Source organism: Grampus griseus (genome assembly GCF_964374135.1).
Source record: "Grampus griseus genome assembly, chromosome: 15".
Lineage (NCBI taxonomy): Eukaryota > Metazoa > Chordata > Mammalia > Artiodactyla > Delphinidae > Grampus > Grampus griseus.
Genome location: NC_139009.1, coordinates 29,159,998 through 29,182,235, shown reverse-complemented (window position 1 = coordinate 29,182,235; position 22,238 = coordinate 29,159,998). Strand labels below are relative to the sequence as shown.

Below are 22,238 nucleotides of genomic sequence, written 5' to 3'. Positions count from 1 at the left end.
ACTAGGGTGCTGAGCAAAAAAAAAAAAAGAAGGTTGACAGTATTGTTTCTTTTATGGTTCATAATCTTTTTTTTTCCCTAGGACTATCAGACTTGGCTTGACCTTAGAGAATTTGAAACTCGCATTGGTGAACGTTACATTACACACGAAAGTGACGATGCCCGCTGGGAAATACATGCATATACACACAACCTTGTATACCCAAAGCACTTCATTATGGCTCCCAATCCAGATGACATGGAAGAGGATCCTTAATTATTATTGAGCTAACTTCAATAAGGAAGGATTTCATGTTATGGACTGGTATTTTGCTGCATAACTGTTGTTCTTTGTAGGTTGTCATCTGAAAGGATGCAAAGACATGAGGAAATATGATAAGGAATCAGTGACACCAATACTGTAGTTCATATTGAGTAGGTACAAGAGGGGAAGCTGAGTAATAAAAACACATAATGGAACCCAAGATAAAGCTTTTCATAAATTTTTACAGCATAAGCAATAACTGGTTTTTGTATTTTTCGTAATCGTTCATTTTAGTACAATAGTGGCACTTAATTTATCTTCCCTTTCCTATTCTTAACATTTTTTTAAAAAGGAGAAAAAGGCAAGCTAGAGTCCAGTTATTGCATAGCTTGACCAAATCATACAAGAGTTACAAGGTTGATTACTAAACAGATGTGCATTTATGCAGTAACTGAGAGGCTGTCAGCATGCCATTTCCTATAGACTTTATAAACATTTGTTTAACCGACCATAGAGGCATTGAGGGGTTTTTCCTAGACTCCTGGAAAGGGAGTGCTGGACTGTTTCACGTTTCTTTTTTAGGTCAGTCAAGACTCCAAAACAGTGATCCCTAACCCTTTTGGAGTTGAAATTCTGAATATGCTCTTTGGAACATGAAAATTAAGTTGTCACCTTTTGTAAGTATTGCTATGTTGCAACAGCCCCTAAGGTCATTTGGGACAACTGATGTACAAAACCAGGAGTAGGAACTGCTGGTCTCAGTGCTGAGTTGTTATGTATGTCTTCTTATAGCTCAACTCTGCTGCTAAATATTCACGTTCCCACTGACGCCATTGTGGTGCCACAATTGGATTCCAACATTTAATAGGTATAGATCTGAATTCTAACTACACAATTTATCTTTACATAGGGTTGAATAATTTGAGGAAGAAAATTAAATATATGCTAAAAGTAGGCCAGTGCAGAGTCAGTTAATGCTACAGGAAAGAATAACAGCATCCTTTTGTTCTTCCTTTAGCTTATTGGAAGGCTTTACAGATACCTGGAATGTTTTAAAACCAATTATATTTTAAGCAGTTTGAGGGAGTGGACGGGGTGGAGCATGAAACAGTTTATAAGAGTACGGCTGTATTATCAGCTGAGCAAATGAAAGAATGAAATAAGTTTTTTTTTTTTTAAACACTGCAGCTTCAGCAGCCAGCTAAAGACATTTTTTTCTATCCAGATATCATATTTAAGAGGTTAGACTTTTTCATAGCTTTTTAAAAGTTACTAACAGTTTTCCCCCAAAAAAGTTAAAGATCTGGTGGGACCATTCACTTATAAAAAATCTAGGGACTTTTTGTTTGATTCCTCAGTAATCATTGTAAACATTTTTCCCTCCAAAAAAGAGCCAAAGATGTGGAGCCAAAAACTCTGGCTCCGTTCTTTAATTACCTGTGTTGGCCTCAGCAGGTGACAATCTGTCTGAGCCTTGAGTTCCTCAATCTATAAAATAAAGATTATAATTCTTGCCTGTACCTTTCTCACAGTGTTGTTGTGAAGATCAGATGTTGATAAGCTAAAAGTTATAAATGTGTTAACTGTCACTGCCCACAGAATTTGAGGTAGCAAAGGAAAAGAATGTTCTTCTTGTGAACAGACTAAGACTGAGAGGGCCCTTAGAGATCCTGAAGCTACTGCCTTATCTAGGACTAAAAATATCCTTGAGAATGGAAGGAAACACACAGTGCTCCTCTTTTCTGAGCTCTTTATGTGTTTTACTCTCACAACAGCCATGAGGTAAGTGCACGTGAACTCTCTCTCACAGATAAGGAAACTGAGGCACAGGGAAATTAAGTAACTAGCTGCTGAAGGTCACAGTTAGGATGTGGGTTTGAACCCAGGCAATGTGGCTCCAGAGTCCTTCTTACCCCTCCTAACCATTTTACCATACTGCCTACCCCTAAATATCTCCAGGAGACACTCCACAATGTCTCAGTATTTCATTGTCAAATAGGAGTTTAAAAAATTAAACCAAATTAATTTTGCAAAACCTTTGGAAAGTGTATTTTCCCTGTGATAGAGGATAACTTCCCCAAATTTCTCTAAAGTAAGTGTTTATATCAGTGTGCTAAAATGAAGTAATTCTGAGTCACTAGGCACCCTATTGTGGTTTTACTGCGTAAAATGATAATTAACTGGAATGACGTTTGTTTGCTATACTTATATAATCAAACTTTACAAGCCATGAAATTAATTGCACTCTTTTTGTTTCTGTTGAATGCCTAAGAAGTTTTCTAAAAAAAAAAAAATGTAAAGGCACTGTCAGATAATTTGGAGTTGAGTAATTTCTCCAGTTACTGTATAACCTGCATAACCTTTTTTTGTCTTGAAGTCATTGTGTTTGTATAAGAAATAATTGTTAGAAACATTTGATAATGTACAAAGTAGTCTATAATGACACTGTTTAGTACATTTTTATTTTTTATTACATCCCACTTTTTGTAAATATCCTCAAAGAAGCTTGATAATAAAATGTATTTCCATATCACCATACTTTTCCATGTGAAAACCTGAGCCTATCTCTAGTAGAGGTATCCAAAGAATATTTTATTTGGTTGTGTTCTTTTCCCAGGCTTTGGTAATAGAACTGTTTCGGAAATAGTATTTGTAAATGAAACCAATGCTATATTTAAGAACACAGATTTTTTTTTTTTAAATCTGACTAAAATAACAAACAACTCATTATTACAATTTTATACAAAATTTGAGATAATAACCTCAAGGTCTCACTTCTTGGAATGAAAGTTTGGAATAATTTTAGGTTTTTCAGAAACTACCATCAAATATTCCACTACTGCAACTGCCAAAAGACTTAAGTTAAATACCTAATACCAAAGTACATGTATAGGTGTCAAGAAGCATTGCCTCTTTCCCCTTAATCATAAAAACTATTAAATAATTGGGAAGGGCCAACTATGGGCATTTTAATCTTCTAAAAATTCTCCAACCGAGTCTTTAAGGGTGGCTAGGAATGGCCCAAAGTTGAGCAGCATCTGAAAAATAAGGCCTCCATCTTCCTTTAATTTAGCATGAGATAGAGAATGCTAGTCCTGTTCTCAGTGAAGCCAAAGAAGCAATAAGAAACAACCATTCATCACTCTGCCAGTGAATTTCCAATATAGTTAAGCTATAAATTCAAAACATATAGCTAGTATTTTCTTTAATTTCACAAATTTGTGTTGCTTATATAACAGTTCTTCAGAAAGTCCATATGTCTGCTATTAATAAAAGTTTTTTGAACCAAAAAATGAGAACTTATAGAACTAAATCTTGACAATTATCTGAAAATAAGAGAGAATTAACTCAATTTAGAAAATTATTCCTCCTAAGCAGTCTGGATTTATTCTAAGTCATATTTTAAGTACCTGTTAGGTTTACTGGTATTACTGTGACTTTAAAAATTTTTTTAATCTAATTTTAATTATAAAATTCACAGAAGAATATGGTAAAAAATTCAAATACCAAAAAGGAGGACAAATTAAAAAAAGTAAGTCTTTTCCCACCCCTCAAACCAGACTGGGAAATTTAATAGTGATTATTGAAGTTCATAGCAATATAAGGCCTACCTCAAGAAAGAAGAAAAATTTCAAATAACCTAACCTACTGTCTAAAGGAATTAGAAAAAGAAGAACAAAGCCCAAAGTTAGTAGATGGAAGGAAATAATAATTATAAGAGAGGAAATAAAATAGAGACCAAAAAACAACAGAAAACATCAATGAAACCAAGAGCTGGCTTTTTGAAAAGATAAACAAAATTGATAAACCTTTTTGCAAAATTGATAAACCTTTAGCCAGGCTCATTGAGAAAAAAGAGAGGACCCAAATAAACAAAATAAGAAAGAGGAGAAACAACAGCTGTACTACTGAGATACAAAAAAAAAAAAATCATAAGAGAATACTACAAACAATTATATGCCAACAAAGTGGACAACCTAGAAGAAATGGAAAAATTTCTAGAAACATACAACCTGCCAAGACTGAGTTAAGAAACGGACAATCTGAACAGTTCAGACCAGTCATTAGTAGTGAAATTGAATTTGTAATTAATAAAAAACCTCCCAGCAAACCAAAGTTCAGGCTTCACAGGGGAATTCTAAACATACTAAGAAAAGCTAATACCTATCCTTCTCAAACTATTCCAAAAACTGAAGAGAATGGAATGCTCCCAAATTCATTCTACAAGACCACCATTATTATCCTAGTACCAAAACCAGATAAGGACTCTACAAAAGAAGAAAATTATAGTCCAGTATCTTTGATGAATATAGATGCAAAAAATCCTCATAAGTTAGCAAACTGAATCCAACAATATATTAAAAGGATCACACACCATGATCAAGTGGGATGTATTCCAGGAACACAAGGATAGTTCAATATTTGCAAATCAATCAGTGTGACCCACTACATTAACAAAAGGATAAAAATCATATGATCATCTCAGAAGAAGCATCTGACAAAATTTAACATTCATGATAAAAACTCTCAACAAAGTTGATATAGAGGGAACATATCTCAACATAATAAAGGCCACTTAACCACACTCAATAGGGAAATGCTGAAAATCTTCCCTCTAAAATCCAAATTGGAAGGGAAAAAATAAAATTGTCTCTATTTGCAGATGACATGATACTGTACATAGAAAACCCTAAAGTCTCCACCAAAAAACTGTTAGAACTAACGAATCCAGTAAACTTGCAGGATACAAGATTAATACACAGAAATCTGTTGCTTTTCTATACACAAATAATGAACTATCAGAGAAAGCCAGAAAACAATCCCATTTAAAATCGGCATCAAAAAGAATAAAATATCTAGGAATAAATAACCAAGAAGGTGGAAGACCTATACTCTGACAGCTATAAAACACTGAAGAAGGAATCTGAAAATGATACAAAGAAATGGAAATATGTCCTATGTTCTTGGATTGGAAGAATTAATATTGTTAAAATGTCAATACTACCCAAAAGCAATCTACAGATTTAATGCAATCCCCATCAAAATACCCATGACATTTTTCACACAACTAGAACAAATAATCCTAAAATTAATATGGAACCACAAAAGACCCAAATTCCCAAAGCAATCTTGAGAAAAAAGAACAACGCTGATGGTATCATGCTCTCTGACTTCAGACCTTACTACAAAGCTACAGTTATCAAAACAGCATATTGGCACAAAAACAGACACACAGATCAATGGAACAGAACAGAGAGCCCAGAAATAAACTCACGCACCTATGGTCAATTAATCTACAACAAAGGAGGAAACAATATACAATGGAGAAGACAGTCCCTTTAATAACTAGTGATTATTGGGCATCCTTTCCTTACTTTTTATATAAAAGTAAGTATCACTGAACAGAAAACAACCAGTCCGCATTTAGTGTTTTAATTGCTGTGAAATTACTTCTAAGCATTTCTTTAAATGTAGCTTTTCTCCAACAAAAATGGAATCATAACTACAAAACATTTTGCACCCTACTTTTTCACTTACTGAATCTTAGCAATCTATGTCAGAACATACTACTCTACCTCATTTTAAAAATATATGGATAGTTCTATTTAATCAGTCCCCTGTGAATGGCCAGTTGTTTCCAGTTATAAAACCAACCAGAATTCATGTTTACATTTTAAAATAAAAATACAGCAACGAGCTTTATTAATTAGAGGAAACCCAATAATAAGTTTCATTAAATTGAGAACACACATTTGTACCAAGAATCAAACACAATCTTAAAAGATCAATTTTCAGTTGTACTGTATGGGCTATTTTTATTGGCTGTGAAGAGATAAAATATTTTAATACTTATTTTACCTGTGATATATAAAATGTGTTCCCTTTAGTCTAGTTTCTTAGGCCAACTTGGGAGTAGAAAGTCCAAACTGAAATATCACCGCCAAGCAAGTTCACCAAACCCAGCTACAGGTGATGGAGAGGGTTTTGACTGACATGCATTCATCTGATGATTTCTACCATGAAGTCTCTGATGAGGTATCAAGGCAAGAAAGTTAAATCTTTCTCCCATCTTCGTAGGATTCATTAACATATCATAGCCCTGAAGTAACTGCTGCCTCAGTGATGGCTCATCTGATTTATCTAAAAGAACCTGAAAAGAAAAAGATTTCTTAGTGAAAATAACCAGGAGAAAGGATTCCTAGTTATTTGCAGCAATACTAATGACTATTAGCTATTCAGTAAAACAGTGCTTAAAATGTAATTTCTGATCATCTACCTTAGAATCATGGTGTGTTTATTAAAGACACAGGTTGCTGTGACCCAAACCTATGGATTTGTATGTTTAGCAAATATTCCCAGGTGGTTTGATCTACACTGAAGGGTTAAGATGTCTTCAAAACAGTTGTAAAATTCGTACTCATACAGGCAGTCAGGTTTTCTTAACAAACGTGAATATTATTTGCAAGTCTTCATTTTACATCAGGAGAGATGCATGGAACTTACCAGGCTGCTCCACCCCCAGGCTGTCTGGTTACACTGAACCCTATAGTACTGAAAAGACTGGAATACCAAGGATCTGACTAACAACAAGAGCATTAAGGCCAAGTGAACTTAAAATATTTATTGAAATAGTATGAAATTAAAATATTTAATAACAGTGAAATAACATAAATCATTACCTTCAGCCGGACATCAATGCCCATATTTCTTAAAAATGTCTGCTGTTTTATTGGACCCAGAGAAGCTACTTTCCCTTGGGACATTCTGCGCAAGTAACTGAAGTCCACGTCAGCTGTGAGGTCTGCTGTTCCCGGGGCAATTAAGACATCATGAAGCCTGTGGCCACAAAACCCCTTGAACATAATTTTTTGAACGATGAGTTTTTGTACCTTTATGGTTATCATTATCAAGATTAAAGAAATGCTACCATTTTAGTACATTTTACATAACAACTGTTAAAAAGGAAAATATAGCCAATATCAGTGGTTTACAAACTCTTACCAAATAGCACGCTTTCTTCAAATGAGATGCTATGTGGAAAACCCACTATAAAGTGCTATGTTATAGTGCCTGAAGATGCTGCCTTTGACAGTTGTTTAAAATTTTCATTAATGCCCATGGTGATGAAGTATAAGAGAGAATTCTCCAGATGAATTCAGGTTACCAGAACCTAGATGGTGTTTTACAAAGTGTATCCATCAACTATATGCATCAGAATCACCTGAGAGCAAAGTGACTATACTCCAATAAAAATTATTTTTTAAAAAATCACCTGAGAACATGTTACTGGACTCTACCCAGACCCAGCAAATCAGAATCCTGGAGATAAGCCTAGAGAATCAGTGCTTAAAGAAAAAAAAACTCTCCAGGTTTTTCTTTAAAAGAACAAAGTTAGAAACTGAGAAACACCGATCTAGAAAATGACTTAATAACATCTAGTTAAATGTATTTCAGTATACTTTAATTAAAGTATATCGAACAGAATTGATCATATTCCAAGACAGCGGTCCCCAACCTTTTTGGCACTAGGGACCGCTTTCGTGGAAGACAATTTTGGGGATGGTTCATGTGGTAATGGGAGCGACGGGAAGCAGCAGATGAGGCTTCGCTCACTGGCCTGCTGCTCACCTCCTGCTGTGCGGCCTGGTTCCTGACAGGCCGAGGACCACTAATGGTCTGAGGCCCAGGGGTTGGGGACCCCTGTTCCAAAAGCGTAAGAAAGGATGTTTAGGAAGGATAAAACAATACATCTGGAAAGGAAAAAACGTGTTGAAAATATGACAGAAAAGGTTTGATTACAGTAGCTAGATCAAATCTATAAAAAGTAACAATGTTTTTTTAAATGAAGGAGGGGAAATTTTTAAGAACTTTTAAGAAAATCTTTCAATTTGAATTATTCAGGTGCTTACTAGGATCTATGCAAACCTAGGTTCTGCAACTTAAGGAATAATGCGGACAATCCAGACCCTGTTCAAAGGAGAGGTGGACAGTAAGATACAGGGTTAAGGGTAATTATAATAACATGGATTAATTATAAAATAATGTAATACAACAGTGCTAAGCACTGTAGAAACCAAAATAAGATAAAGATCTTCAGTGAGCTTCAAACCTAACAAATGACAACTGTAAGTAAACTACCAGTTAAATTCTGATAAATCATGTGACTGAATTATACATACTCTGAAGGTATCTGTCTTAGTTCCATCATGACCATAATCAGCAATCAGGGCAGCACCTCCAGTTTCTGAAATGCGTTGAGAAAGTTCCTGAATAATAACACCAGCATCAGGACACACCTCCACGTGATCCCTTGTTTCATCACACTAGTAAGGGAACAGTTGAATCAAAATACATCATTCAAAAAACCTGTTTCCTTAGGGTTTTTCTACAATGAGCATTTCTTAGTTACAATAAAAATGAATTCCTTCTCAGGGCTTCCCTGGTGGGCCAGTGGTTGGAACACTACGCTTCCACTGCAGGGGGCGCATGTTCAGTCCCTGGTCAAGGAACTAAAGTCCCGCATGTAGCACAGCCAAAAAAATTTAAAAAAATTTTTTTAAATAAAAAAATAAATTCCTTCTCAATATGAATATGTTGTCTACACTCAACTTTTCACATGACGTCCTTTCTATTATACAGAACTCCTTGGTTCTCTGATATCCATTCAGTTTACAAAGATATTTTACTTTTAATGCCTTTTATAGAAAGGCATATGCCCCCTCAACCCTCCAGATGGCTAAGAACATTATCATTTTATTTATGGTGATTTTACTTCTGTATCGTAATTCATATAAATATATTCCACTGGGTTGAAAGCATGGAAAAGGAATTTTTGTCTGCCTAGAACAGTGTCTGACACATAGAGACACTGAAAAGTTGTGCTGGCGGAACAAATGATATAAATCCAATATAACAAAACAGACCCTATTAAAGCAAGTATATCTGCCTTCTTAAGCGGGAAAAGGTACCTCAACGATATGCTCTATATCTAGTAACACCAGCTTATAAACTAGTGTCAATGTACCTGAAGCCCTAATTTCCCAAGATGTTCAACTAAGGGTCCTCAAGAAGTACATACTAGCTTAAAACGTGTATTGACAATAAATAGTAATTCTTACCAACTGGACTAGCAGATACGAAATTTCACTAATTCCTATGATAATGAAAAAATTTTTTTCCTCATTGTGCAAACGTACATTAACTGTTGCTCCCTCCTAACACCTAGTACAAGTGAAGTACTGACCTGCTCTGATGTCTCTGCCTATAATGGCACAGGTCTAAGAGGTACACAGTCAGGCAGACTCAGCCCTTGAGTCTCACCTCATCTACTGCTTACTAGAGACAAGTTACTTAACCTTTCACAGTCTATTTCATATACTAGGCTTATTGTGAGAATTAAATGAAATAATAAACCACTAAGCCTCCAGTGCTATTAAATAAATTACTGTGGTTTGACTATATAAACCATGGGGTCAGCTGCTTCAGGCATAAAGTGACACGACTCAGCGTTCCATGCTGACATTCTTAATATCCTAGACTGCTCTTCAAGACAAGAGATTCCATTACCATTTGCTCCATCCAAATGAGAGGGAAATCATCACTCCCTTTCTCATAAGTGTACACTATTCAAGTGAAGACCTAAAAAAAATGAACTCCCGGGGGGTTAGCTCTCAGGAGCTTTATGAATTTGTTTCTCACTCAGGTAAATTAGCCAGACTATGAAAAAGCAGAAATGCTCACAAGCACTTAGGCTGACATTTTAAACTTAAGCTTTGCAATGAAAACTTAATTCATAGGTTTACGTTTAAAAGCTCTTCTGCTTTTAAAATCGATAACTTCTAAGGCAGAAATTCTTAGTTATGGTCCAGAAAGTAGAAATCATCTTTTTCTGAGCTCGAAAAAAAGGGAATAAAACAGGCAATCTAAAGCTCAAACATTCCTGAGAAGTACAGGTGTTTTGAACGTTTAAACTCAAACCGAAGCTACACAGGCTCTTGCAATTATTCCTTGAGGACAATAGAAAGAAGGAGTAATCAAATTTTAATTTGGGTGGAAGCATGAGAAAAAAGGCATGCTCTAACAGTAGCCCAAAGAGAGTGATAATACAACTTACCTAATAATAGTTTTGAGAATTAAATGAGAAAATAGAGTAACAGGGGCTTCCCTGGTGGCGCAGTGGTTAAGAATCCACCTGCCAATGCAGGGGACACGGGTTCGAGCCCGGGTCTGGGAAGATCCCACATGACGTGGAGCAACTAAGCCTGTGTGCCACAACTACTGAGCCTGTGCTCTACAGCCCACGAGCCACAACTACTGAGCCTGCACTCTAGAGCCCACGAGCCACAAATACTGAGCTTGCATGCCACAACTACTGAAGCCCGCGCACCTAGAGCCTGTGCTCTGCAACAAGAGAAGCCACTGCAATGAGAAGCCTGCGCACTGCAACAAAGAGGAGCCCCCATTCGCTGCAACTAGAGAAAGCCGGTGCACAGCAACGAAGACCCAGTGCAGCCAAAAATAAATTAAAAAAAAAAAGTAATACCTACAAAATATTCAATAAATATTGTTATTGTTACTTTACACTGTACTACATTGTTTTCACAGATACATAACTTCCTGTCAAGTAGACAATATTGTCACCATTTGATAGAGAACTGAGGTAAACAGAGACAGTCAGGGACTTGCTGAGTAAGCACTTACTTTCTTATTACATTAAGGTCACACAGCTAAGAAATGATTTGAACCCAGTCTCCTGACTCTAAATCCTGTGCGTTTTCACTATTAATAAAAAGCACCTTTCATGTTACAAGGAACTCTAAAATACTAACTCAGAAAATAAGACTGAAGATTTGGTTGGCAATAAACTTAAGAAAAAAAAATTATTCCTACTTGTATGAAGGCTTCTGCTGGGGTGGCACAAGGCGCCAAAACAAATCTCAGTTTATCAGAAACCTGTGGATCAATATCAATGAGTACTTCTCGCCATCCGTGTGGTGTTTTCTAAACACAAAATAACACATAAAAACAAATTTTTGCAAGTTCTCAAAATTGCCTCTACCAAAATAACTTTTCTCCTCTTATCATATACAAGATAGATAACTAACATTTACAGAGCACTTTACCACTTAAATTATTTAAAGGCATTACTTCATTTCCTTTTAACAGTATGAGTAGAATGATAGATGCAAACTATTAATGCTGTTTAGATAAGAAATGGAGGAGGAAGTAAGCAACATGGAAAGTGCCCCAAAAATGGAAAACAGACTTAGGAGGACTAATCAGAAGCTTCTGCCAACAAATTACTACATAATGATATATACTCTTAACCCTACAAGTTACCAGTACATGTGCATTACCACCAAATCTTAAATCTCCTCACAGAAAGAATGAAGAAAATTTTTAATTTTTGGAATTTAAAAATAGTTGCTAAAAAATAATCCTTCATTGCACTATAGTGATTTACTATCTTACATTCTCATACATCTTTATCCCAGAAGAATTAAGAATCCTTAATATCCTAAGAATTAAGAATTCTTAATATTTCACTTTTGCCTTTCAATTATTTATATTCATCAAACTTCCAGATATAGCTAACTTCAACAATAATTAAACACCATAAATGTTTATTCTTACAACATAAGGCCCTTTGTTATTCAATTATAAATGTGACTTCTTTCCCATCAATACCTGAAACTTATGCACAGGAAGAACATCGAAAAATTCATGTGCAAGATAAAAGCTGTACTCTATTTAAAAACAGAAGAAAAAAAAATTAACATTTCAGCATTTTCAAGGCAATCAATTGGTTGTTTTGAACATTAACAAAAAGAAAATGCATAGTTCTTCGTAATGGAACTTGTGATGCTTCCATAATTATAATTTCCACAGAATCACCCACCTCTTCATGGCAAACCTACTGTGCAGAACATACATAGGAACAATTATTACTATTCCCATTTTCCACATAGAGGGTCAGAGAGCTGAAATATCCCAGTTATCAGTTTAATGTTTTATTCATCACCAGGCCCAAAAGAAATCAGAACTCAAATTTGTTAGCTGGAAAAGGATTTGAATTTCCTAAAATCATCCAAGACGCTTAAGGCCAGGAATGGCTGTGGTGCCTTGGCCAAGGTCAGACCACCACTTTAGGTTTGAGCTGGGGCTCGTCGAGGAGTGAAGGGATTCTCCTACCACCCCTTGCTTGCCTCTAGGCAAGTAAGGATGATCAAAAGATGAGATAATTAAAGTAAACTCATCTACTAACACTGCTTCCTTCGGGCCCCACTGCCTTGGGCTACTTCGTCATCAGTACTATCTGAGGGGTAGGGAAAAAATAAAAAGTACAACCGAGATCCATGTTTTGGTTTCGGTTTGCTTTGGTTTTTGCAACACCACATGAAATTATTTTCTAACACAATGCTGTTCTCCATAGGTAAGGGACTTGGCAGCCCTAACTCAATCTACTACATTGCTCTACAAGGTTGTGGTCACCCAGCACTACTGTGAGGGGTTGTGATCAAAATTCTTTCATTAATCAATGTAAAATAATTACCTTTTGGAACATCTTGCAGATCTCGGTACCAGGAAATTGGAATTCCAGACTTAGTGACACCTTTCATATATACTGGGGATCCAGCATTTCGCTCTAATAGGACCTTCTCTTCAGTCAACGTTAATGCTTGAATCTCACTTAATTTTTGGCTCACTTCTACCAGATGTATTGAAATGTCACAGTTTTTCAGCACAGATGCAAGCTGACTGAACACCTAAATATAAAAAAAAGAAGAAATCGGCAAAATCTAGTTGAGCAGATTTTAGGTTTTCTAACCATTTACCTCAATAATTTGCTCATGTCACAGCAAAAGTAATAATTGGTTTCAGAGAACCTCACACAAGTCACTCTCCAGCAGTCTATGAGCATCATAACCTACCGGAGTTATTAAACATAGTCCATATAAGAAACAAACAGTACATAGTACACAGTACAGTTTGGTTTCCTACTGATAAAAATTAGAATTAGGACTAACAAATGAAAATAAAAGCTTTAGCATCCAATAAAAACAATGATTCAGATTAGGGAGTCTAAAAAAAGACCCAAGAAATAAAATGTATATAGCCTTGATTTTTTTTTAACTTTGAAAAAACAGATTTATTACTTATAAGACCTGAAAATTATTATACACATCACACCTGGGGCCACACAGCAAGTTCATGGGTAAAGAGCTAGGCTTGATTTTTAAAAGCTGCTATGGGGGCTTCCCTGGTGGCGCAGTGGTTGAGAATCTGCCTGCCAATGCAGGGGACACGGGTTCGAGCCCTGGTCTGAAAAGATCCCACATGCCGCGGAGCAACCAGGCCTGTGAGCCACAACTACTGAGCCTGCGCGTCTGGAGCCTGTGCTCCGCAACAAGAGAGGCCGTGATAGTGAGAGGCCCACGCACCGCGATGAAAAGTGGCCCCCACTTGCCACAACTAGAGAAAGCCCTCGCACAGAAACAAGACCCAACACAGCCAAAAATAAATAAATAAAATTTAAAAAAAATAAAATAAAAATAGAAAGCTGCTATGAAGGGAGTATCCTAAAGAAGATCATTGGCTAGCCACTGATACAGCAAGTAGGGCCCTAGAAAGTGATGCGAAAGTCAAACTGCTGTATCTCAAGTGATTAGGCCAGCAAACCTTGGGCAGCAGGAGGCTGTGGCAACAGCTTGAAAAAAAATAAATAAAAAAAGAAAACGAAAAAGCTGCTATGCCTACAAAATAGTCTCACCCCTGAGATGATCAGACTGTATCCACAAGAAATCAGATTTGAATGGCACTAATTACTTGACTGTTTAACTCTGAGATTCTTTCCCATTTTCAATTTCTTCTTAGCCACACACATTTTTTTGCTACTGTAAACATGAGGAAAAAAAGGACTATACTAATGTTTTATCAATATCTTAATGCTAAAAATTCAATGCCAATTGCATAAAGTACATCAATATATTTTTCATTTGAATTTAATACTGGTGATTTGCCTCCTACTTTTGAGACATGAATATGCAGGTACAGACTGATGAGGACAAGGCGACTTTTCCAAATTTAGTTTTGAGATGAAACTATACATAGAAAAACTTCTCGCCAAGAGAAAAATCCTTCAGAAATATGATCAAAAATAAAGTCTGTAACTACACCTTTGGCTATTTTCTTTACATTCCTTTAAATTCTTTGTTTTTTTAAGAGTTCTCAGGACTTGATCTAGGGAAGCATCCTTTAGACATTTTAAGAGCTGTGGGTATAGTTTGGTGCATATAGTTTGGAGCACGGAATTCAAGGTAGAGCACAGAAACAAGTCTGATTGTGAACTTCTTGTACTGATAAGAGGGTAGCTGCCAAAGATGTTTCCGCAGGGGAATGATAAAGCCAAGCATTTTCTTTCCAAAAGACAAGCATAAAGAATGGATTATGGGGGACAGGGATTAGGAATTTGGGATTAACAAATAAACACTACCATATATAAAATAAACAACAAGGACCTACTGTATAGCTCAAGGAACTATATTCAATATCTTATAATAACCTATAATGGAAAGTAATCTGAAAATATATATATAATCACTTTGCTGTACACCTGAAACACTGTAAATCAACTATACTTCAATTAAAAAAAATTTTTTTAAGAAAAAAGAGCTTTGGGCTTAATTTTTAAAATTCTTGAAACAAAATATTGTTTGAGAATCTTATTAAATATTTTATATTCAAATGACTTTGCCAATTTAAAAAGATACAAAATAGAGCCCTGGAAACATAAATCAGTGGGTTACCCCCACCACCAAAAACATACAATATAATAAGGATTCTTATTTGTCAGATATTTGTAAATTTTCTTTGAAAAAAAAATCCTTCAATTCTTAATTTCAAGCAGAAATCATATAGCATCAAGAAATTTAAATTTCTTCTTTCTTTTTTTTTTTTTTTTTTTGCAGTACGCGGGCCTTTCACTGCTGTGGCCTCTCCCGTTGCGCAGCACAGGCTCAGCGGCCATGGCTCACGGGCCCAGCCACTCCGCAGCATGTGGGATCTTCCCAGACCAGGGCACGAACCCACAACCCCTGCATCGGCAGGCAGACTCTCGACCACTGCGCCACCTGGGAAGCCCAAGAAATTTAAATTTCTTTAAATTGAATATGCATTTTTTTTACACTGATTTGTCAGGTACACACAAAATAAACTCACAATTTATTTTGGAACATACAATGTAAGTAACTTTGATGTTAGTAGAATATGCCCCGTAGCTATTCATAGGGGTTGTACCAAAATATACTTACAAGCAATACATGAGAGTTCCCCTTGCTCCCCATCCTCACCAACCAAGGTCTGACAACCTTGGTGTTGTCAGACTTTCTAATTTTGAGGGTACAGGGGTTACTCACTGTGATTTTAATTTTCATTTCCCTGACTACCAATGAGTCTGAGCATCTTTTTGTTTTCATTAGCCACATGGATTTCCTCTTTTATGACAGGCCTGTTCACATCTTTGGCGTGACTTTTCTGAGTTATCTGTCACCTTCTTACGGATTTAAAGGAGATCTTCGGGGCTTCCCTGGTGGCGCAGTGGTTGAGAATCTGCCTGCCAATGCAGGGGACACAGGTTCGAGCCCTAGTCCAGGAAAATCCCACATGCCGCAGAGCAACTAAGCCCATGGGCCACAACTACTGAGCCTGCGAGCCTAGAGCCCGTGCTCCGCAACAAGAGAAGCCACCGCAATGAGAAGCCCTCGCACCACAACAAAGAGTAGCCCCAGCTCGCCGCAACTAGAGAAAGCATGCACAGCAACAGAAGACCCAACGCAGCCAAAATATAAAAAATAAATAAATTAATTAAATAAATCTATAAAAGAAAAAAGTTCTTTATGTATTCTAACTACCAGTTCTTTGTTAGTTATATGTGTTACAAATAACTCCTCCCACTTTGTTTTGTCTTGTCACTTTCTTTATGGTGCCTTTGAAGAACAAAATGTTCCTAGTTTCTTTAAAGAACAAAAAAGTTCTTAATTTTAATGTATTTGAAGTTATTAATCTTTTCCTTTATGGCTTCTGCTTTTTATATAATGTAAAAAACTCCCTACTCAGAAGATGAATATATTCTCCCATAATATCTTCTAAATGTTTTATACTTTTAGCTTTTACATTCTACCCTCACCCCCATTTTTTAAGATTAGAAACATAACAAGTAATGATTCATTATATTATTTTGACATTACATTTTAGCTGAGAAATATGAGATTAAGGAGATAAGACTGAAAACCAAGGAAATCAACAAAGTTTTCAAACTCAGTCAAAAGTAACAAGGGTCAGGTACATGAGACTTTAAGACATTCTTTTATTACTTACCCTCAAAATATCTCCCAAGAGGGTACCCCTGCCTGGGCCCAGTTCCACCAGTTGGAAAGCTGCATTTTTTCCAGTGGCTATCCATTCACTGATTAACCATATCCCTAGGAGCTGTGACAAGGAAAGAACTACATTCAAGCATTATAAAGCATAAAAGTATACCACAATATAAAACTCTATGTAAATAGACTTTACGCAGGAAGGCAAAATGTTTCCTAACAACCATACACGTTATTTAACGTGTTAATATATGTATACGCACACAGGAACTTCACTGGGACTACAGTACAACACACACCACTTAGGAAGCTTAATAACAGAAGAAAACACCTAGTTAAAAGGCAGCCTCTACTATAAAAGGTCCCATGACACAGATAAGAGGATATCACTTACTGAAAGGTACTAGTATTTGAAAGCAAACAGACATATGAAATATGATTCTGCCATTTCTTCATATTCATGTAATTTCAATAATTACATGGCTTTAAGTCATAATATTTTTTAATGCCTAGATTTTTCTTCCTTTTGTGTACTATTTTCTATTTCTAAAGTGATCAAAGGTTATATATGGAAATAAATGAACTAGAATTCCTGAAAAGAATTCAAAGTTCTTAAGGAGACTTCTACTGTAAATACAGCTAAATAAGGGGTATAGGCTATAGAGTGCATTTTGATTCCACTAATTCCTCAGTATTTTTTATCTTTTCTCTCTTCCTTCTTGAGGGAACTCTCAACCTTCTTCTTCACCTTGCCTGTTGTCTCTCTTTGTCTTTCCATTCTCATTTTTTCATCTGGTTCTCCTCTTTTCCAACACCTTTTCTTCCATTTCTTTTCTTTTTCTTTCCTTCTGGCCTTTGTATCTCTACATTTCCTTTTCTACAGTAAGGTATAAACCTTTCAAATGTCCTTGATACCTCTATTACTCTCTATTCCTTCAGTATATAAACCACTAAAAAATTAAAACTCTATGAATCACCGAAAACAAAGCTGTAAAACACTACTGTAGAATACTACGTGATCTACTCTCAAATGTTTGATAATTAGTTTCTTCTAGAGTTTAGGTTGGATATTACCTCCCCAAAGATCTGACTTATTTCAGGTGAAGTAATGAAATCTCCTTTTTCTCCTAGCATGTCACGGTTCACATAATAGCCCTAAGTAAAAAGAAAAAATGGAGAAAACAAATTAATTTTCAAATAAGCTTTTTAAAACACCCCTCCAAAATCTCACATAATGTATACAATGAGATAAACAAGTTATTTCATAAGAAAGTTCTCTCTTCTAAATAAGCAAAATAAACAGCGTCTTTATGTAAATTTTACAAAGTAACAGTCATTTTGCAGAACTGGTAGAAAAACAATCACTCCTTGACTACAAAGGCAGAAGCCAAGCAGGGCCCCTCTCCACACTGCACAGCTGCCCTCCCTCTCCTGCCTCCACACGAAGACCCTGGCTGCCCTGCAAGCCCCTCGCCCAACCTCTCCCACTGTGTTTCAAATCAGCCCTGCCTGTTCTTGAGGCTGCTTCTTGACCTGGGTGCTGGTGACACGGGAGTGTTCACTTTGTCAAAATTCATCAAGCTGGGGCTTCCCTGGTGGCGCAGTGGTTGAGAGTCCACCTGCCGATGCAGGGGACACGGGTTCGTGCCCCGGTCCGGGAAGATCCCACATGCCGCGGAGCGGCTGGGCCCGTGAGCCATGGCCACTGAGCCTGTGCATCCGGAGCCTGTGCTCCACAACGGGAGAGGCCACAACAGTGAGAGGCCCGCGTACCGCAAAAAAAAAAAAAAAAAATCATCAAGCTGTATAAATGTGATTTTGCATTTTTCTATGTGAATGTTATATCTCAATAAAAAGTTGATTTGTTTGTTTTTGTTTTGTTTTGTTTTTAATTTGCCCTGCCTGGCCATACATCCTTGCCATCGCAAATGTTCTCCTTTCTCCTCTCCCATCTCTCCCTGGCAATCTTCTACTCAGTAAGACTGAATCTGCTCAAATGCCATCTTCTCTGACCTCCTCCTCCAGCCCTCCAACCTCAGGCAAAACCGCATGCCTCCTTTTCTAAACTTATTTCTTTATATATCTAAATTTTTCACCAGAAGGATTAGTCATTTGGAGGACAGGACTATGTCTTATTTACCTTCATATACCAAGTTTTAGCGTAGTGTCTAGCCTTCAAGAAACACTCAAGAATTGTTTAAAATTTCCCTATGCCCTTCAAGCCCCTCCTTCTACCAGCTTACTCTCAGCAGGTGACCTGGGCTCTGGCCCACACAGGAATTAAAGAATGTTATTAAATAGACTTCCTCAGGTTCCTGACCCCATCCAGCCTCCACCGTTCCCATTCTTTCCTTGGGACTCAAAGTCTGAAACACCTACACCTTCTGCTCTTTTCCAAACTTAACCCTGTTCTCTGGCTCAATCACCATTCCTCACATAGCCCCCATGGGCCAGGATCTTTCTATCACAGCTTTCTCTTACAGCTTCAACTTTTCTCCCTCAGCATTATAAATTTAATTAAGTCACTTCCATCTTTAAAAAAATTTTTTTCACTCCATACAGCATCTCCCCTCTAGCCTTTCTCTTTCCCTTCATAAGGAAGTATTTCAGGGGTGGGGTGTGTGTGTGTGAGAAACAAACAGTTTCTGGCAGTCTAATGAACACTACAGACCCTTCATAGAATGTTTTTAAATGCACAGGACTTAAAACACACAGGACTAAATATGAAATCAACTGAAAAATACTTATCAGGCTTCCCTGGTGGTGCTGTGGTTAAGAATCTGCCTGCCAACACAGGGGACACGGGTTTGAGCCCTTGTCTGGGAAGATCCCACACGCCGCAGAGCAACTAAGTCCGCGAGCCACAACTACTGAAGCCTGCGTGCCTAGAGCCCGTGCTCCGCAACAAGAGAAGCCACCGCAATGAGAAGCCCGCACACTGCAACAAAGAGTAGCCCCCGCTCGCCGCAACTAGAGAAAGCCCGCGCGCAGCAACGAAGACCCAACACAGCCAAAACTAAATAAATAAATTTATAAAAAAAGAAAAATACTTATCAAATATTTTAAAAATAAATTTGTGATATAGTAATATATATACACCTTTATAAGTGTATTAAAAAGCAAAATTGAGCTGAAGTTCTAATAAATAATGAAGTTTTGAAGTACAGAGAAGTACAATAGTATTCTGAAATATCATGATCACTCTGTTGTGATATGACAATGTCAGTGATTTCCACTGACGCTAAAATCACAGAGTATTGCTGATGGTACTGGTTGTTGCCTATGTTCATAATCAGAGAAACACTAAACTTCAGTTAGAGGTTAATGAAAATAAAAGTGTAATTTTTATTCCCATCCACGTCTATAAACCCCGATTTCTATTCAAGGATCCCTAGGTTAAGAACCTCTACTTTGCATTTGAGTTACCTCAAGGCTTACTCCTGAAAAACCTTCTCTTCTCTAAGTATACTCTCACTGGTTCCTTTTTATTTTAACGTCATCTATATACTGATGATGACCAAATTTATATATGCATGCCCAATCTTTCTTACGAACTCCAGACTCTTATGGCCAACAGCTCACTTACTATCTCCACCTGATGTCACTGCCAACACAATGTACATGAATGCACCTCCTAAAGGTTTCCCATTGCACTAACACAAAAATCTAAATTTCATGAAAGCACTGCATGAACTGGCTCCTCTCCAAACTCATCTCACACTACTTTCCTCACCATCAAACCCTCCCACCCACCAGTCACTGCCCTGCAGCCACACTGGTGCCCTTCTCTTCTCTGTGTACCAAAGCATTTCCCAGCTTAAAAACCTTGTGTTTCTGGATCCTCTGCTGGGAACCCACTTCTCCCAGACTTTTGCCAGGCTGGCCCATCCCCATCCTTCAAGCCTCAGCTCAAATGTACTGGCCCTCCCTGACCACCTACCTAAGGAACTTCTACAATCCCTATTCCCACCACAGTATTTGCTTTCAATCCCTATTAACCCAGTTTTGTTTGTTTGTTTTTTCCTCCCTCAGAAGCACTTACAACAATCCACAATGATCCTGTTTAATTATTTGTTTCCTTGTTTATGGTTCATTATCTCACTAGAACATAAGTGCTATACTCCATTGTCCACTGCAGTATTCCCAGAGCCTGAGACAGTGCCTGGCACATATGGCGCCTCAATAAATGGACAAATGATGAGTGGACCTCAACTCTAACCCAGAGATGTTTGTTTTAAAACTTCTCCTTATCTGAACTTTTGGTACATTGTAACACTGCATACAGGCATTAAAGGATCTCTTCCATTACTAAACCTCTGGACCCTGAGTCACTCTACTATATCCAACAGCAAAAGGCCAAATGAATCCAAGCATTCCACAGATCTCATATTTCAACCCAACCAAAAGGTGAAACATTCTAAAATAAAAGGACCACAGGCTTTCACCAAGTGACTTTGCAGAGCAGACAAGGAAATGAAGGTCAAAAACCTGTGACAATGCCTAATGCTAGAACGTAAACGCCCAGACCTTCCATTCTCAATGGAATACTCTTCCAGTGCCTGCTGATGCCATCCCAACACAGCTTTCCAGGCACTAAATTCGTATTTCCTGTTGCCTATTGGACATTTCCACCTGAGTCCCACAAACACTTCAAATTCAAAGAGTTCGGACTGAACTCTTTCCTACCTCTACCTCCTCCTGAACTCACTTCTTCCTGAAAAATGACTCCAGTATCTACCATAAACCCAGGCAGGGAAGTCATCATTCCTTCATCTCATAAATCCAATCGGTTACATCGTCCCCTGAACATCTTTGTAACTTGTCCTCTCTTTAAAGCCACTGCCGCTGACTTGACCCAGCCCTGACCAACTGACAGATTCATTTATGTGTCCCCAGGTCTTCGAGCGTGGCTCTTCCCCTGGAAGGCAACTGCCAGGACTGAGGACCTTCGGGGTCCTCTCTGAGCATATCCTCCTGGTTCACACCTCGCAGCGCAGCTAGAGCGGGCCTGGTCCCCGGGCTCCCCGACCCATACCTTGGCTGGGTTGGTCAAGACCTCCTTCATGTACTCGGCCACGGTGATGGGACCAGTGGACTTGATTTTGTACATAAGATGCCGCAGCATAGGGGTCACCGGGTTGTTTTCTGCCGGCTCATTCCCGGAGCTGAAGTACTTTCCTCTCCAAAGACAAGTAAAGACTGTAGAAAACACACATTAAACGGCATTCATTAGAAACCTTAGTACTGGCATCTGCACAGCAGCCGGAGTGATTTCAAAGCGGCTTCGTCAACCCTTCACCTCGGCCAAAGCCAGGAAAGCGGTCTCGGGCCCTCAGCACGCCCAAAGGGCGCAGCAGGCACGCGCTTGGCCCACGACCACACAGCCGTTTCGTGTCTGACGCTGGACTCCAGGCTGCAGCCCAGAGCGCCCCGGAGCCCCCTCAACTGGAGAAGGCGCCCCGGGCGGTTTTCGCGGCAACGGGGGCTCGGGCACCGCAATTGCTTACCTGCGCGCACGGTGCACAGCCGCCCAGCGCCTGCCGCAGCCAAGACGCTCATCCCAGACTCCGCACGCAGCTGCAAGGCGTCCGTAGGTGGGGAATGCTCCTATTTCCGGGG

At 38.0% G+C, this 22,238-nt stretch overlaps 2 protein-coding genes across 4 annotated transcripts in view; one reads left to right on the top strand and one right to left on the bottom strand.

Moving 5' to 3' along the window:
- The window catches only part of PRKD3 (protein kinase D3), a 77,912-nt gene extending 74,299 nt beyond the window's left edge, over positions 1 to 3,613 (top strand). For both annotated transcript variants that reach the window (XM_082672064.1, XM_082672065.1), the window contains one exon: positions 82 to 3,613. In XM_082672064.1, the coding sequence (XP_082528190.1) occupies positions 82 to 255 (174 nt within the window). In that variant the 3' untranslated portion in view covers positions 256 to 3,613. The remainder of the gene's footprint in view (positions 1 to 81) is intronic.
- On the bottom strand, positions 209 to 22,223 carry NDUFAF7 (NADH:ubiquinone oxidoreductase complex assembly factor 7). Of its 2 annotated transcripts, XR_014297787.1 has the most exons (11): positions 22,127 to 22,223; positions 21,655 to 21,818; positions 17,694 to 17,774; positions 16,621 to 16,731; positions 12,797 to 13,010; positions 11,932 to 11,990; positions 11,134 to 11,244; positions 8,424 to 8,567; positions 6,924 to 7,097; positions 6,103 to 6,394; positions 209 to 343 (listed from the first exon to the last, which is right to left on the bottom strand). XR_014297787.1 is itself a non-coding variant. In XM_082672066.1 (10 exons), the coding sequence occupies exons 1-10, from the start codon at positions 22,176 to 22,178 to the stop codon at positions 6,179 to 6,181; spliced, it is 1,326 nt and encodes a 441-aa protein (XP_082528192.1). In that variant the 5' UTR covers positions 22,179 to 22,223; the 3' UTR covers positions 4,673 to 6,178. The 2 variants fall into 2 exon arrangements, 1 of the variants encoding a protein (XP_082528192.1); XM_082672066.1 differs by lacking the exon at positions 209 to 343 and having other exon boundaries at positions 4,673 to 6,394.
- Positions 22,224 to 22,238: the final 15 nt, after the last annotated feature.